The sequence below is a fragment of the Typopeltis vanoorti genome, chromosome 21, assembly GCF_054136105.1.
Source record: "Typopeltis vanoorti isolate ZY-2024b chromosome 21, IOZ_Tvanoo_1.0, whole genome shotgun sequence".
NCBI classification, from domain to species: Eukaryota; Metazoa; Arthropoda; class Arachnida; order Uropygi; family Thelyphonidae; genus Typopeltis; species Typopeltis vanoorti.
In genome coordinates this window covers 37685463-37699773 of record NC_143569.1, presented here as the reverse complement: position 1 = coordinate 37699773, position 14311 = coordinate 37685463, and the positions used below count along the sequence as shown (strand labels likewise).

Genomic DNA, 14311 nt, shown 5'->3' with positions numbered 1-14311 from the left:
CCAACAGAAGCACTGAGTTAATCATTCAACTAAATTTTATATACAGCATTAGCACTCTTACATACAGTTAATTATCCCTTTTCATGAATTTCTATCTGAGAAACATAAATACTAACATTTAATCACTTAGTCTCAATTTTCTACTCTAATCAATTAAATTTTACTCTTAATACTTATCAAATTTCATTGATGATTCTCTTTAACATTCGTATTCAAATTTTTACATATATCTCAGACCTACTTAAGAACATTTGTAATTCACTCTCTTTCAAGATACATTTATGTGACACTATTATATTTCCTTCTAAATCTATCAGCAACAGTTTAAAGTGTCTCTCTTAGCACACACATTAAAATCTTCTCATTCAATTCATTAGTTAGTAGACATAAAGTTTTCACCTTACGATTTGCTGGCATGCTACTTTGGCCACTTCATTTTTTCGTCAGACAACTACCTTATATGACCGCTTTACTTCACACTTCCTTGGGATTTTCTATACGATTTCCCTCTGTACTTTATACTGGAGTTATTCTGTAGTTTTCCACTATCATGATCTGCTGGGCTTTTATTTCCAACTGGTAAGGTCCCTTGGTCATTTGGTCGTAACTTCCTCGAACAAAGGAAACCCACGCGGAGGCTTCATACCAGCCAGGCTTCCGAGGCACAAGAATACAGCAGCAGGAAAACATCTAAAAGCCTGGTTCGCAGCATTACATCTCCTTTTATACACCATGCCGTTTCTCTCTTTCATCACTGACATGTACGTCATGCTTTCACTACGTCACACCGCACTTAGCGCTGCTCGCAGAATCCTTTCGTAGCATCACGGTGGGGGGGGGAGAGGAGGCACCTTGCTACATAACAGATATACTAGTACATTCACCACGTGTCTCAGAAGTCTGCCGTTTCACATTTAGGTTATTTTTTCTCACCCAGCAAATGGTTAGTTATTTACATAGTATTTAGACTAAGCAACTATATAATAATAATACAATTATTATAATAAGATAAGATATAAAAACTAAATTACGATTTCTTATACAAGTGCTTCTTTATTTCGGATAAACCATTATTTTCCTCAAGAGAGTGAGAACGATGTTAAGTCCGAGTGAAACGTGATTTTCTTTAATATTTTGTTTCACTCCGACTTAACAAACACGTTCGTGTGACATTTCTACTCGGTATCATGAACACGCGTTACATGCAAACGCATAATATGATTATTCACATACTGTAGTTCTGTTGAACTGAGGGAATTAATTACATTTTTCCAAGTATCATTCAGTATGGCCCCTTGATTTCTGTTTAGGTTGCTGCCTGTATGTAGCACTACTACTGCTGCTTCTTTAAATAATCGATGTCTGTAATCTTCGTCTACGTAGGGCATAGAGCTGTTATTCCAGTCTATAGTGTGGTTCGAAGTCGAAAAGTGATATGCTAACCCGGATGTGATCGTTCTGTTGTGATTTATATCGCCAACATGTTCTTTCTCTTATTTCCAGTCTTCTCGAAGTTTGTCCAATGTAGGAAAGACCACACGTGCATGGGATATTATACACACCTGGATATTTATAAAATGGAACACTGTCTTTAGGAGATCTTAGAGCCTGTCTGATGCTAGTAGTTGGTTTAAATACAACCCTAATGTTATGGGCCTTTAACAATCTCGCAATTTTGGTGGAAATTGAACCCATAAAGGGGGATGACTACTGTTGAAAAAAGCCATGGTATGTACGCGAAACACGTTATTATTGTCCTGTTTGCCAGGAAAAACCACCATGGTGCATGGAAAATTGTTTTAAAATGTAGCATTCATAATTTGAATAAATTGGTTTTTATTTTATTGATTTCATTTTATTATTTTTATTGATTTTATTAGTTTTAATTTGATTTACAAATTACGGGTTAACTCGTGCTTGGCATAGGAGGTCGGTAATTGATATACGAGTATATTCATAGTTCGCTTCTGAGGCACATATATAATATACCATATTTTAGCTGAAATTATTTCCCTTCTACCAAGCCCCCAGACGTGCTCTCTGCTTTATTCACAAGTGAAGGGTCCAAATTAAGGTACTTATACTAAGGGTTAACTCGTGCATGGTATAGGAAGTCGGTAATTGACATACGAGTATATTCGTAGTTGGCAGCGAATGTGAATTCCAAACTATGCAAGAGTGGACTCACAATGTTTAATCATTTGGCTATAAGATCGGTGTTCAGAAACACATTTTAAAAGGGAATAGCCTATTTGTCCAAAATAGGATAAGTTGTAGTTATGTGGAATTTGATAGTTCTAGGTAGCAACAAAAATATAATTTTATCTTTAGGAGATGATGAAAATAACTTTTTACCATAAACAGGACTCTGAAAATGTAACAGTGAACATTAAGTACATACGATACAAGCAGTATGTATAATACAGTACAATAACAATTAACAATATGTATAGTACAGAATTGTATAATTCATTTTTTTAATTATGAAAATAAAAACAATTTGAACAGGCAATTGATATTAGAAGTAACTTTTAGTATCAAAGAAATTCTAGACTAATAAAATTTCAAAATTTTCAGGATTATCACTCAAAATTAAAATTATCCATTAATTGCACTTGCCTCTCATTATAAAAAAAACTGGTGAAAGCCTACCGAAAATTCCATATATACAGTGCTATGAGTTTGCTGTAATGAAAATTGTATTTTAATGTCATTGCTCTGCTATTCATATTTTGTATCACTATTAACAAAATTAAATTATTGATTTTATCCAGCTCTGTTATTTTCATATTGCATGGACAAGTAAATGAACATTGGAATTATGTATTATTGAAAAACAACTAAATTCATCATTCTGGGAACTGTTACATTTTTTTCTATAGCAAGTTTCTTTTGTTTATCTTTGAATATTAATGTTTTTTTAATTTAAATTATTTAATGAATAACAGTATTAAATATAGAGAAAAAGAGGAGAAAGGAAGATGAGTATTCAGATATAGGTGTAAAAAAAAAAAAAAGGTGGAGGATCTTTTTGTTTTTAATTTTTTTTTTACTTTTAATTTTTCTCATTCTGTATTCAAAGCTGTGTTAGAAAATGCTTTAAAGTTAAAAAAAAATTATTTTTGCACACTTTTTCTCATCACACATTTTGTAGATATGGATGACATGATCACAACTGACAGTGTTGATTATGATCCTATCAGCGATGATGAATTTGAGGCAATGATAGAGGACCCAGACAACCTTGATACCAAACAGGCTGAACAAAGAGAAAAATCAGGTAGGTTTAACTAAAAGTACTGCTTTCAAAATTATAGTAAAATGGTTGAGGAATTCATAACCTATGGGGGAAAAAATCAGTTTTTTTTTTTAATCATTGTTTATTTATTTATTTAGTAATATAGGCAGGACTTAAAAAATTTTGTTCTGACTCACCAGTCAGGCAAATATCGCTCTAGTCAGATATCAACATGCATGTACTTTACCAGATCCAACTAATATAATACAGTCATGTGTTTAATCCCAGATGTGAACAATTTATAAGCTTTTGTTAATGCTATGGCTAATTTTTACCTGTATAACTACCAGTGTTTGAAGCAAATATGTTAACTACCTATATATTAGTGTGTTTATCATTCTGTGAAAAAAAAATTCATGCATTTTATAAGTGATACAAGATCATTTATTTATTTTTACTAATAATACTATTTTTTGCTTCTAATACTTATGTCTTGAATCACTTTTATGAAAAAAAATCAATTTTTTTCTTTGCCATTATAAATAAATATTAAAAACATTCAGTATCATAAAATCTCTTAATAAAATAAAAAGAAAAATGGGGGGAAAAAAACTAGTTCTACACATATAACAACATTAGTGTATTTCTGAATTCTGAATGACTCTAGAACATTGCTGGATAGACAGATTCAATGATATCATATGACAAAGCATCAATTCAGAAACATAGTTCAAAAAACATTTAGTTTAGATTCAGTATAAAGAAATATTTTGAAAAAATGAATACTTGAATGAATAAAACTGGCACTTGAACTAAAACTCCTCTTCTGATTTTTTTTTTTAATTAACTAAGCTAACAAACCCAAAATAAACAATCAGTGGATAACCCAAGAAATTCTAACCACAATAGAAGAAAAAAGAGATGCCAAGATACTTGTAAAACAAAATGAAGAGAATAGAGAAAAATAACAGAACACTAAAAAATAAAGTTGATAACCTATGCAAAAAAAGTCAAAGAAAAATGGCTAGAAGAAAAAGTTAAAAAATGCCAAGAAGCATACCAACAAAACAGCCTAAAAGTCTTCCATGACACTACAAGATAAATTATAAAGGGATTCTCAGCAAAAGCAGTAACAATGATAAACAACAAGATGACTGAAACTAGGGATATCAAAGAGATAAGGAAAATCTGGTCGAACCATTTTAAGATAATGCCAACAATAGAGGATAATAACGATTACCCAAAAATCTTAAAAGAAGAAGTTAGATGCACAATAAAACAAATGAAAAACAAAGCACCAGGTATTGATACTATCCCTGAACTGTGGTCATATGGAGACAGCACATCAATAGAATATTTAACAATCCTATTCAACAAAATACTAGAAACAGAAGAGATACCAAATGACTGGAGAATTGGAAAGATCATCCCAATATACAAGAAAGAAGACAAAAGAGATTGCAGAAATTACAGACCAACTAATTTACTCTCTCTATAAAATATTCGTAAGAATTATACAAAATAGATTAAAAAGCACCTATGAAGAACTGATATGCACAGAACAAGCTGGTTTTTGAGGAAACTCTTCAACAATAGACCAGATTTTCACATTGCACCAACTAGCAGAACTCAGCTGGGAAGACCATAAATAGCTATATTGTTATTTTGTGGACTTGAAACAAGCTTTTCATAGCATCAATAGAAAAATTCTACTAGAAAAAATTATCTATCTATTTATCTCTCCCTTCTGTCTGTTACAGACAGGTTGGGTCTCCTCCTAAGGAGTCATGGCAAAATAATACAGCCAGTATGCCACTCCTCTGCTGCATCCCTAATGGAGGTATTCATGACTGTAGTCCATGTGGGTTCAGGAGGCCAGTTTACCTGCTTGCAGGATGAAAAAACCCCAGCTAAACTGGAGGAAAAACCCTACTGCCCACACCCAAGACCAGCTAACTTGACTATGGCTGAGGAAGATATCCTTGACTCCTCACATCTCCGATGGGAATCAAACCTAGGACACTCCTTCCCCAGGCATATGGTTGCGAAGCGCACAGCCACTAGGCTAACCATGCAGACAGAAAAAGAAATAGATAAATATATAATATAGCTTTTGATGAAATATTACTCTAAGACAAATGCAATAATTTAAAAAAAAGGCCATAGAGATCCAAAAAGGAGTAGTGCAAGGATGTCTGCTATCCTCATGCCTATTCAACATATATCTAGAAGTTGTAAAGAATGCAATAGATAATGAGCCTGGAATCGATATCAATGGACTAAATATAAATAATATGAAATATGCAGATGATCTCGTTCTTATTGCAAGAACCCCAAATGAACTACAAAGGTTGATAAACAAACTAAACGAAACCTGTAAAATATATGACATGGTAATAAATATACAAAAGACAAAAGTGATGAAAATTAGGAGGAACACAAAACTAACATCTCAGTCACCCTAAATGGAGAACAAATAGAACAAGTAGATAATTTCATATATCTTGGATCAAAACTGACAGAAACAAGAAACAGTAGATGCACTCAAAACAATCAAACACAGAATAACGATATGGGCAGTTAAGAAAAAAAAGGAGAAAAAACTGTTAGCATTTGAAATCAAATGCTTAAGAAAAATAAATAAAACAAGTTGGATAGAAACGAAAACAAATAGCACAGTCAGGCAAGAATTATCATATAAGAAGATAATATTAGAAAAAATTAGAGAACAACAACTAAGATGGTTTGGCTACATGGATGCAGACAGACTGCCTAACATCCTAATAAATACTTTTATAACCGAAAGAAGAAGGCCCAGAAACCAAGAATCACCTGGCTGGATTCAATATCCACTTCATTTGAATAATTTTGCATTGCCGAAGTGAAGCCTTTTGGCTCTCTTTTTCCAGTAATTTTTGGTGCCTTTTGTAATGTGACACCTTTTTTAACAACTCGTATCGTAAAGTACAAGTTCTGTATCACTTCATCCTGAGTATTCTTGGCCTAGCTCCCACTGATGAGACCTCAAAAAAAGGCCGAAACCGCTCTGGGTAGCCCCCCCCCCATAATGTATAACATCATACATCTCCTAGGAAATGTGTTTTACATTATGGGAAAATACTAAGGACAGTGATCAGAGCTTGCTCCACCTTTACTACGAGTTGCCCGTCATGAAAGGTTGGCATATCCGCTTGTATCCGCCATAACTTTTATAGTCTCTATTCGGCATGAAACTTGTAGTTTCTATATTCAGCTATGAAATAATGTTGGATTCAATATCCGCTTAATTTGAATAATTTTGCATTGCCGAAGTGAAGCCTTTTGACTCTCTTTTTCAGTAATTTTTGGTGCCGTTTATAATGTGACACCTTTTCTAGCAACTTGTATCATAAAGTACAAGTTCTGTATCACCTGAGTATTCTTGGTCTAGCTCCCACTGACAAGACCTCAAAAAAGGTTGAAACCGGTCTGGGTAGTGACCTCCCCCCATAATGTATAACATCATACATCTCCTAGGAGATATATGTTTTACATTATGGGAAAATACTAAGGACAGTGATCAGAGTGTAAAAATTCAATGTTGCCAAAATAAATTATCTAAAAGCATCGACTTTTTACAGTAGGAATTCACCTGAATATTTTTGTAAAAATATATATTATAACCATCTAATAAAGCCAACTGTATAAAGAGCAAAATAAGCCCAAAGGGAATTAACTCGCTCATTGTTTAAGAAGGGATGTAGAAGTATTCTCTTGGATTCAATACTTGAATCCAAGAGCATTGCCCGAAATTCGGCATGTCTTTTGAAGATTGTGTGCAAGACCCATTGCCACAGGTGACCTTCAAGATCAATATTGAAAGGGCACGGCATGAATCAAAAACAAAGGCCCATAGGCAATATTAAGGCAGTAATGGGAGGAAGTAAGATTGTCGGCGAATTTTCGAGAAACATTATACGGGGTTCTCCAAACTACTAGCAATAGTTTGTAGAATGTTTGTAGAATAGAGGGTAGAATGATAAACAACCACTATTATAGAGAAAATAAACAAGTTGAGGTGAGTGAGAATGTAAATGGAAAGTAAGAAAATGATCCCTCAGTAATTAGAGACACCCAACAAGATGATGTGAAAAAAACCTTTCACATTTCAAGTGTGGCAGTAAATCAGGAGAGGGATATAGAGCCCACAGAAGGTAATGATAAAGACACAATAGAAATAAACTTTATAGAGAAAGAAAAAGGGGGAAATGACAGATGTCCTATACGTCCAGATCACGTGCAGTTACACACCCTAGCTAAACTACGGAGAATTCAAAAGGCGTAAAAAAGGTAATAGTAATGAGCGCACTAATTGTGAGGGATCTAAAACAAACAGAAGTTCCCATAACAGTTCAAGGTGGGTCAGGCACAGAAAACATGAGGCTGATGTACTATCTCAGCGGCAGTTTAATTATGCCAACTGCCTTTGTTTTCTTTTCATGCTTAGAAGAATGATAAACGGATTGTTAGGATGGAATTTGGCTATTGCTACAAAGGCTGCACACTTACTAACTGATTGTGCAGGTCTTATGAATAAGTTTAATGGAAAATTAAGTAGGTGCAAAACTTTGAAAGATAATAGGGAAATTAAATATGTTAATGAAAAAGAAGCACTGTATAAAAACATTGAGGGGGATGACAAACCTGAGTATTGTCCACTCCAGAGAGAGAAAATAACACACAGCACATAGTTAATGTAAAGAAAAAAATTTTTTGTGTGCAAAACCCATCACAGGTGACCTTCAAGGTCAATATTGAAAGGGCGCAGCGCAAATCAAAAAGAAAGGCCCGTAGGCAAGATTAAGGCAGTAATGGGAGGAAGTAAGATTTTTGGTGAATTTTTGAGAAACATTATACAGGGTTCTCCAAACTGCTAGCAAGACTCGCACGGAGACGCTAGGGGTCCCAAAAAACTTAATCAAATGTGCAGGGACTCTGGTGTATAAAAGGGTTGGTTCGAAGATGAGAAGGGTTTCCTTTTCTTCATCCTGAGCGACCCATCCACGAGAGATCAAGGACCGAGGCGTTGTAAAATTCCAGTGGGGAAGACGGAGAGGCCCGTCCACTGATAATCATTCCAGTCACAGCAGAAGATATCTGGAGGCGATAAGTTAAGGAGAAATCTTGTCGTATTGATCCTGATGTTGAGTAAGCACGCGACTTGACCTATGCAGAGATCCTTCGTCGGGCAGTTCAAAACACCGGAAAAGCCTTTTCTATATCCTGTCAGCTGCCGCGACTATTCATCGGTGCCCTATAACGCTTCAAGGAGAATTCCAAAACACGGAATGGAGGAGAGAAACCCCCCTCGAGCGCCAGAAAAGGGGAAAAAGGACAGAAAACACATGCAGGATAGGAAGAGACCCATGTGAGTCTATTTATTCATAATTTGTTTGTGATTTAAGAAAGAATTCCCTATCGAACTGCTAAATTGTCTAGTTTAAGGAGACAATATTTAGAATGTTAACATTTCTCATAAAAGTGTGAAATAGCTAATGAGTGAAACATGAGCACAGTTAATTTCCCTGGGAGAAAATATTGAACTATTGAAATTTCTTTGATTAATTATATGTGTACTTATGATTGAATTTTATGATAGAGTATGTTCCTGATATCATACCATTGGAATGTTTGAAATTCAATGAGGTGGAGTGTATATATATTATTGCCTAGATTATGATTAAGTACTTGAAAGGAATGAGATTCTGAGAGATATATTTGTATACATGTATGTTGTATTTTGATAGATACTAAATTGGGAATGTCAAGCGCACCTAACGAATTCATGTTATGTGTATAACTTCCTGATAGTTTTAATATAAAGTATGCTGTTTGAAAGTCTAACGAAGTGTGAAAGAATATATTAGAAACCAAGTTGAGTGATTCAGAAAGACTAAGAATTACCTTTCATAAATGAATCTTGTGATTTCACGTGATATGTATAATTATATGATCAGAAATTAAACTTGTTGTTATTGTTGATAAAAATAGTTGTTCGATTCAATCTTTTTTGCAATGCACTGATCCAAAAAAAAAAAAAAAAACTATTTCGGACCTGATAGTGGAACCCCATTGATTAGTATTGATTTATGAGTAAATTTTGCCATGACTGCAAGCCTTGGCTAAAATAGGATATAAGTGATTAATTGATCTACTAGGGTATAGAAACTTCCTTTTGTCCATAGGGGAATTTCAGAAGTGCAGTCTTCATTCAAATAAATATCTGGAGATCCCAGGAAAAAAAATTATACTTAAGGTAGAACAATAAAGAAGGGAAATAATAGAAAACGAATATTAAATAAAGTAAGATATATACAGAAAACACAGATCTCGCATATTATTAGAGCTTGCTCCACCTTTACTACAAGTTGCCCATCATGAAAGGTTGGCGTACGCTTGTATCCGCCGAAACTTTTATAGTCTCTCTATTCGACATGAAACTCTTGTAGTTTCTATATTCAGCTATGAAATAATGTTGGATTCAATGTCCATTTAATTTGAATAATTTTGCATTGCCGAAGTGAAGCCTTTTGGCTCTCTTTTTCAATAAAGAACATTTCAGGATGTAGAACTTATAGTGAACTTTTTTTAAAAAAGCAAGGAATAGAGAAGACTGGAAGATCCTGCTCAATGGAAGACTCAACCCATCCTAGAGAAGAAGAAGAACTAAGCTAAAAATTTTTACTTGTCATGGAACTAGCAGATGAGTGCATTTTCTAAGCCTTGATTATAGGCTATAAAGATTACAATCAGTTGTAGTAATGCTCACCACCACCTTAATTAAAAAGGGATATTATTAAAATTCACATATGCTGGTGCACCTACACATGCCATCTGTTCAGCAGGTGGCATGTGTATACTAGTACAGAACAAGAATGCATTAAAAAAAAAAAAAAAATATATATATATATATATATATATATATATATATATATATATATACGTAGGCTGTACAATAAGTTATAAGACTATATACAGAAAACAGATTACCTTTAATCGTCATCATTTACATGGTCTTTTCCGAAGTAACTACTGTGAGACGCGATACATTTGTCCCAACATTGCATCCACTTCTTAAACACATGTGAAAGTCTGTTTTTTGAGAGTTCTTTCAAAACCGCCTCCGCAGCTTTTACGCATGCTTTGTTGCTTTCGAAATGGCGGCCTCTTAGTGGTTTCTTGAGCTGAGGAAACAGCCAGAAATCACACGGTGCGAGATCAGGACTGTGTGGTAGGATATCTATGTTGTTCTTCTGCAAAACGTCCACTACACAACCAGCACTATGTAGCCTTGCATTATCGTGGTGCAATAAGAAGCCATTCTTCAGCAATTAACGCTTCCTTTTGATGTGTTGTACCATTGTCCGTAAAACATCCGCATAGTATAAGCTGTTTACAGTATTCCCAGGTTCTACAGCATGTTGGTAAACAATGCCTTCGTAGTCAAAAAACATTATGGTCATAACTTTACCAGACGATTTTACAGTTTTTGCTTTCTTGGGGATAGGCGAAGACGGATGCTTCCATTCACTGCTTTGTTGTTTCATTGTAAGGTCATAGTGATACAACCAAGCTTCATCTGCTGTAATGAAGCGTTTTAAGAAGTTGTCGCCTTCTTGTTCCAGTCTTTCTTTCCATTCTGTGCACACATCCACTTGATGCTGCATTTGCTCCGGTGTCGAGTTTGGGAATCCATCGGGCGCAAACACGTTTCAGTCCCAAATGTTCAGCCATGATTGAGTGAACACTTCCCACAGAAATATTTAGGACAACATGCAGCTGGCGTACTGTAATTCTGCGATCCTCCTTGATGATAATCGCTGCTGTGTTGATCATTGTCTCTGTGATGGACAGTGAAGGTCTTCCCTCACGTTCAAGATCTTCCACAATTTGCCTTCCTTCCTTAAAAGTTTTATGAAAAACACTTGCCCTCGACATTGCTTCATCGTGGAAAGCTTCGCGTATCATGTTAAAAGTGTCCGATGCCGATTTTTGCAAACACACAGAAAATTTAATCGCATAACGCTGTTCCAAGGATGCTTCCATTTCGACGACTGGTCGCGGCTCGTAGGCACGTCGAAACAAGCTTGCGTTTAGTCACGTGACACTCTGGCACATCAGCCCATATACACCATCTATCAACCTCTTTTGTTAATACAGACAGCAACATTTCTTTATTCCACAGAAATTAATATTGTGATGAGTGGTTTCGCGACAGTAAAATTAGTCTTATTACTTATTGAACAGCCCTCGTGTGTATATATATATATATATATACACACACACACACACACACACACACACATGCTTATGCTTAAGGGAACAAAGAATGTATCTTCAGAATATTCTTCATAGATTTAATTTTAATACCACTTTGAGAGCAGTGCAAAAAATGTCCACATTCATTCTCAAAGGTATACCTGATAACCTGCTATTGTTCTCTTTGTTGCTTTGGCCTGAAAATTTGTCTATTGTCAGAATTGACAACACAAAGATGATATCAAGTTATAAAAATGATAGATCAAGGTTTCAGCCCATACCAATCAACACTAGAGACATAGTCTGTTAGGATTTGAATAAATATACTACAAAAAGTTAATTTAGATATAATCATTCCTTTCATAGAAAGAAATCTATTTTAGTACTTGTTGCAGGTTCTGTTGACATAAATAGTGTATTTTTCTATGCTTGAAGCTGTGCATTATACAAGATCTTTTTATGCTAAAGAAGAAGAAATATTAGAGCTATTAAATTAGACTTTTAGCCTTTTGCATGTTGTTCAGCTGTCCTTGAACTGGCAGGTGGTTAAATGTCTAATATACTTAATTATGAACCTTGAATAGGATGAAAGATTTGTTCTGTGAGTTTGGAGTTGAACTGAAAATGGAAAGTGGCTGGTTTATCTGCATATGTGTTTTAACATGTTATAATGTCTACAAGATTAATAGAATTCTTAAAAATATTGTAAAATAAATGTTTCAAGAAAGAAAATCACAAACAGTTCATGAATTAGTAGCATTACTGGAGTGTGATAGAGACAGCAAATGAATCTGATAGAATGGAATTGCAAAATTTTAGCCAAAGGAAAAAAGTAAATTCTAAGTTGAAAACTCTCCGACGTGGTATGTTAAAATGAACACATGCACAAATGCCACCTTTAAAACTAAATGATTCAAAGAGGCTGTAACTTGAAAAATTGAGGTATGTAGTGCTTGAAGAAGTTAAAATTTGAGTTTCTTTTAGGAAAAGAGTGTGATTTTGAAAACTGGAGATGCAAATCAACATTGAAGTTGGAACTAAAACTATATATATCTTTGCAAAGTGAATCTGGAAGGCTTTGGGAGGTTCAACTGTATCCACATGTAATCTCTTTGCTTGACTTTTCATGGCCGTTGTTGTTGTTGTTGTAAATTTAATTGAAACTGAGAAGACCATGGATGTATACAGTGATGAATTTCTTGCTAAACCATACAAATGGAAAATTTCACCAAACTCTTCTGGAAATTGTGGGCTCAGTAGTGACCCATCCCACATATATCACTACTTGAACTCCCTCCTGACACACCTGCCAGAATAGCGTTGCAAAGACTATTTGTTAGCAAATCCAAGGCCTCCTACCTTTAGATTTAGTTAAGTTCATTATGCTGTCTAGCAGCCAATCTGTAGAATAGCCATTTTAAAGCTGCACCATCAAAAAGAATATTTGGACTTTCTCATCATGCCTTGCTTACTAGCCATGTTAATTCACTCTTAGATATCTCTCCATTCTAGGAAAATATATTTAGGACTACTAATTCCTAATAACAAAAGCAGCTACTCTTGACTGTACTCTGAGAGTGCACTGAGGAAATTAGGATATTAGATGGATATTTTGCACTCCTACTCATTTCTGCATTGCATGTCTTTGTAATGACATGGTGATTACTCTGGCCTTGAGAATGCCTCGGTAACTAGGTGCAAAATATATGTACTAAAGTGTTTGTATTTTTGTATTGATCTCTTACATGAAAGGGTGTAGAACCAAAAACCAATGCCATAGCTGTATTGTGAAAGCAAGTGGTCAAGAAGAAAGTAGTAACTTTTTTTTAACATCTGGAGTTGCTAGTCCTTAGGTAAAATTGTTTTTATGTTCACAGAAAGGGTCAAAGCTGTATAACTGAGAGGAGACCTCCACATAGCCTTTAAAGGAATGTGGAGAATCGACCAGGGCTTCTGACCTAATGTCCAATCCTCACCTTCTCGTGGTGCACCCTGTTGGGTATCTACCTGGATACTGAACAAACGAGGGTGGACTGGCAATTTGGGATTTAGCCGACCAAATTGTATTCTTATTGGCTTAAACCAATATAGAAAATGATGGTACAACATGACAAAATTTCATGCCAGCTGGAGCATTGCCCGGTTAAACAAGGCCCCGTTGTATTTGCCAGGGAACCTGGACAAAAAATCAGCTACTGGAAAAATCATCTGAAAGCACACCACAACCCAACATCACCAGAATTAAAGATCGGTACTATCAACATAACAAACCTGAATGGCAAAGAAATGGAGCTAGCTGAGGAATTAGATAAGTACCAGATAGACATAATAGGGGTGACTGAAACAAAAAAGACAAAAACTGGTGAGATTTTTCTGAACAATAAATACAAAATGTTATATTCAGGAAATGACAATCAAGGAAAAGAAAGAGTAGCCATAGTATTCAACACAAAATACGAGGCTAATCTTCTTGAATGGCAGGCAGTCTCAAGTAGAGTGATGTGGGCAGATATCAGAAATGGGAATTGGACAATGAGACTTATTTGTGCCTATGGTCCCACAGAAGGTTCTACTAAGGTAGAAGTGGAGGAATTTTTTGATGCTTTAGAAAAAGCAACTGACACAGTGAAAAAGGAAAAGTTGGTTGTTGTTGGGGATCTAAATAGCAGAGTAGGAAATGATTGTCAGACATACAAAAATATTTTGGAAAAATTTGGAGAAAAGAGCAAATCCAATAATAATGGCAAATTCTGCTCAGGACATGGACTGGTTATT

General features: G+C 35.0%; 1 protein-coding gene across 1 annotated transcript in view; it reads left to right on the top strand.

Annotated features, from left to right (window-relative positions):
* The window catches only part of LOC150094747 (uncharacterized), a 437902-nt gene that overhangs the window by 391402 nt on the left and 32189 nt on the right, over positions 1-14311 (top strand). Inside the window, exon 20 of the mRNA XM_090410976.1 lies at positions 3155-3280. Within this exon, the coding sequence (XP_090267102.1) occupies positions 3155-3280 (126 nt within the window). The remainder of the gene's footprint in view (positions 1-3154; positions 3281-14311) is intronic.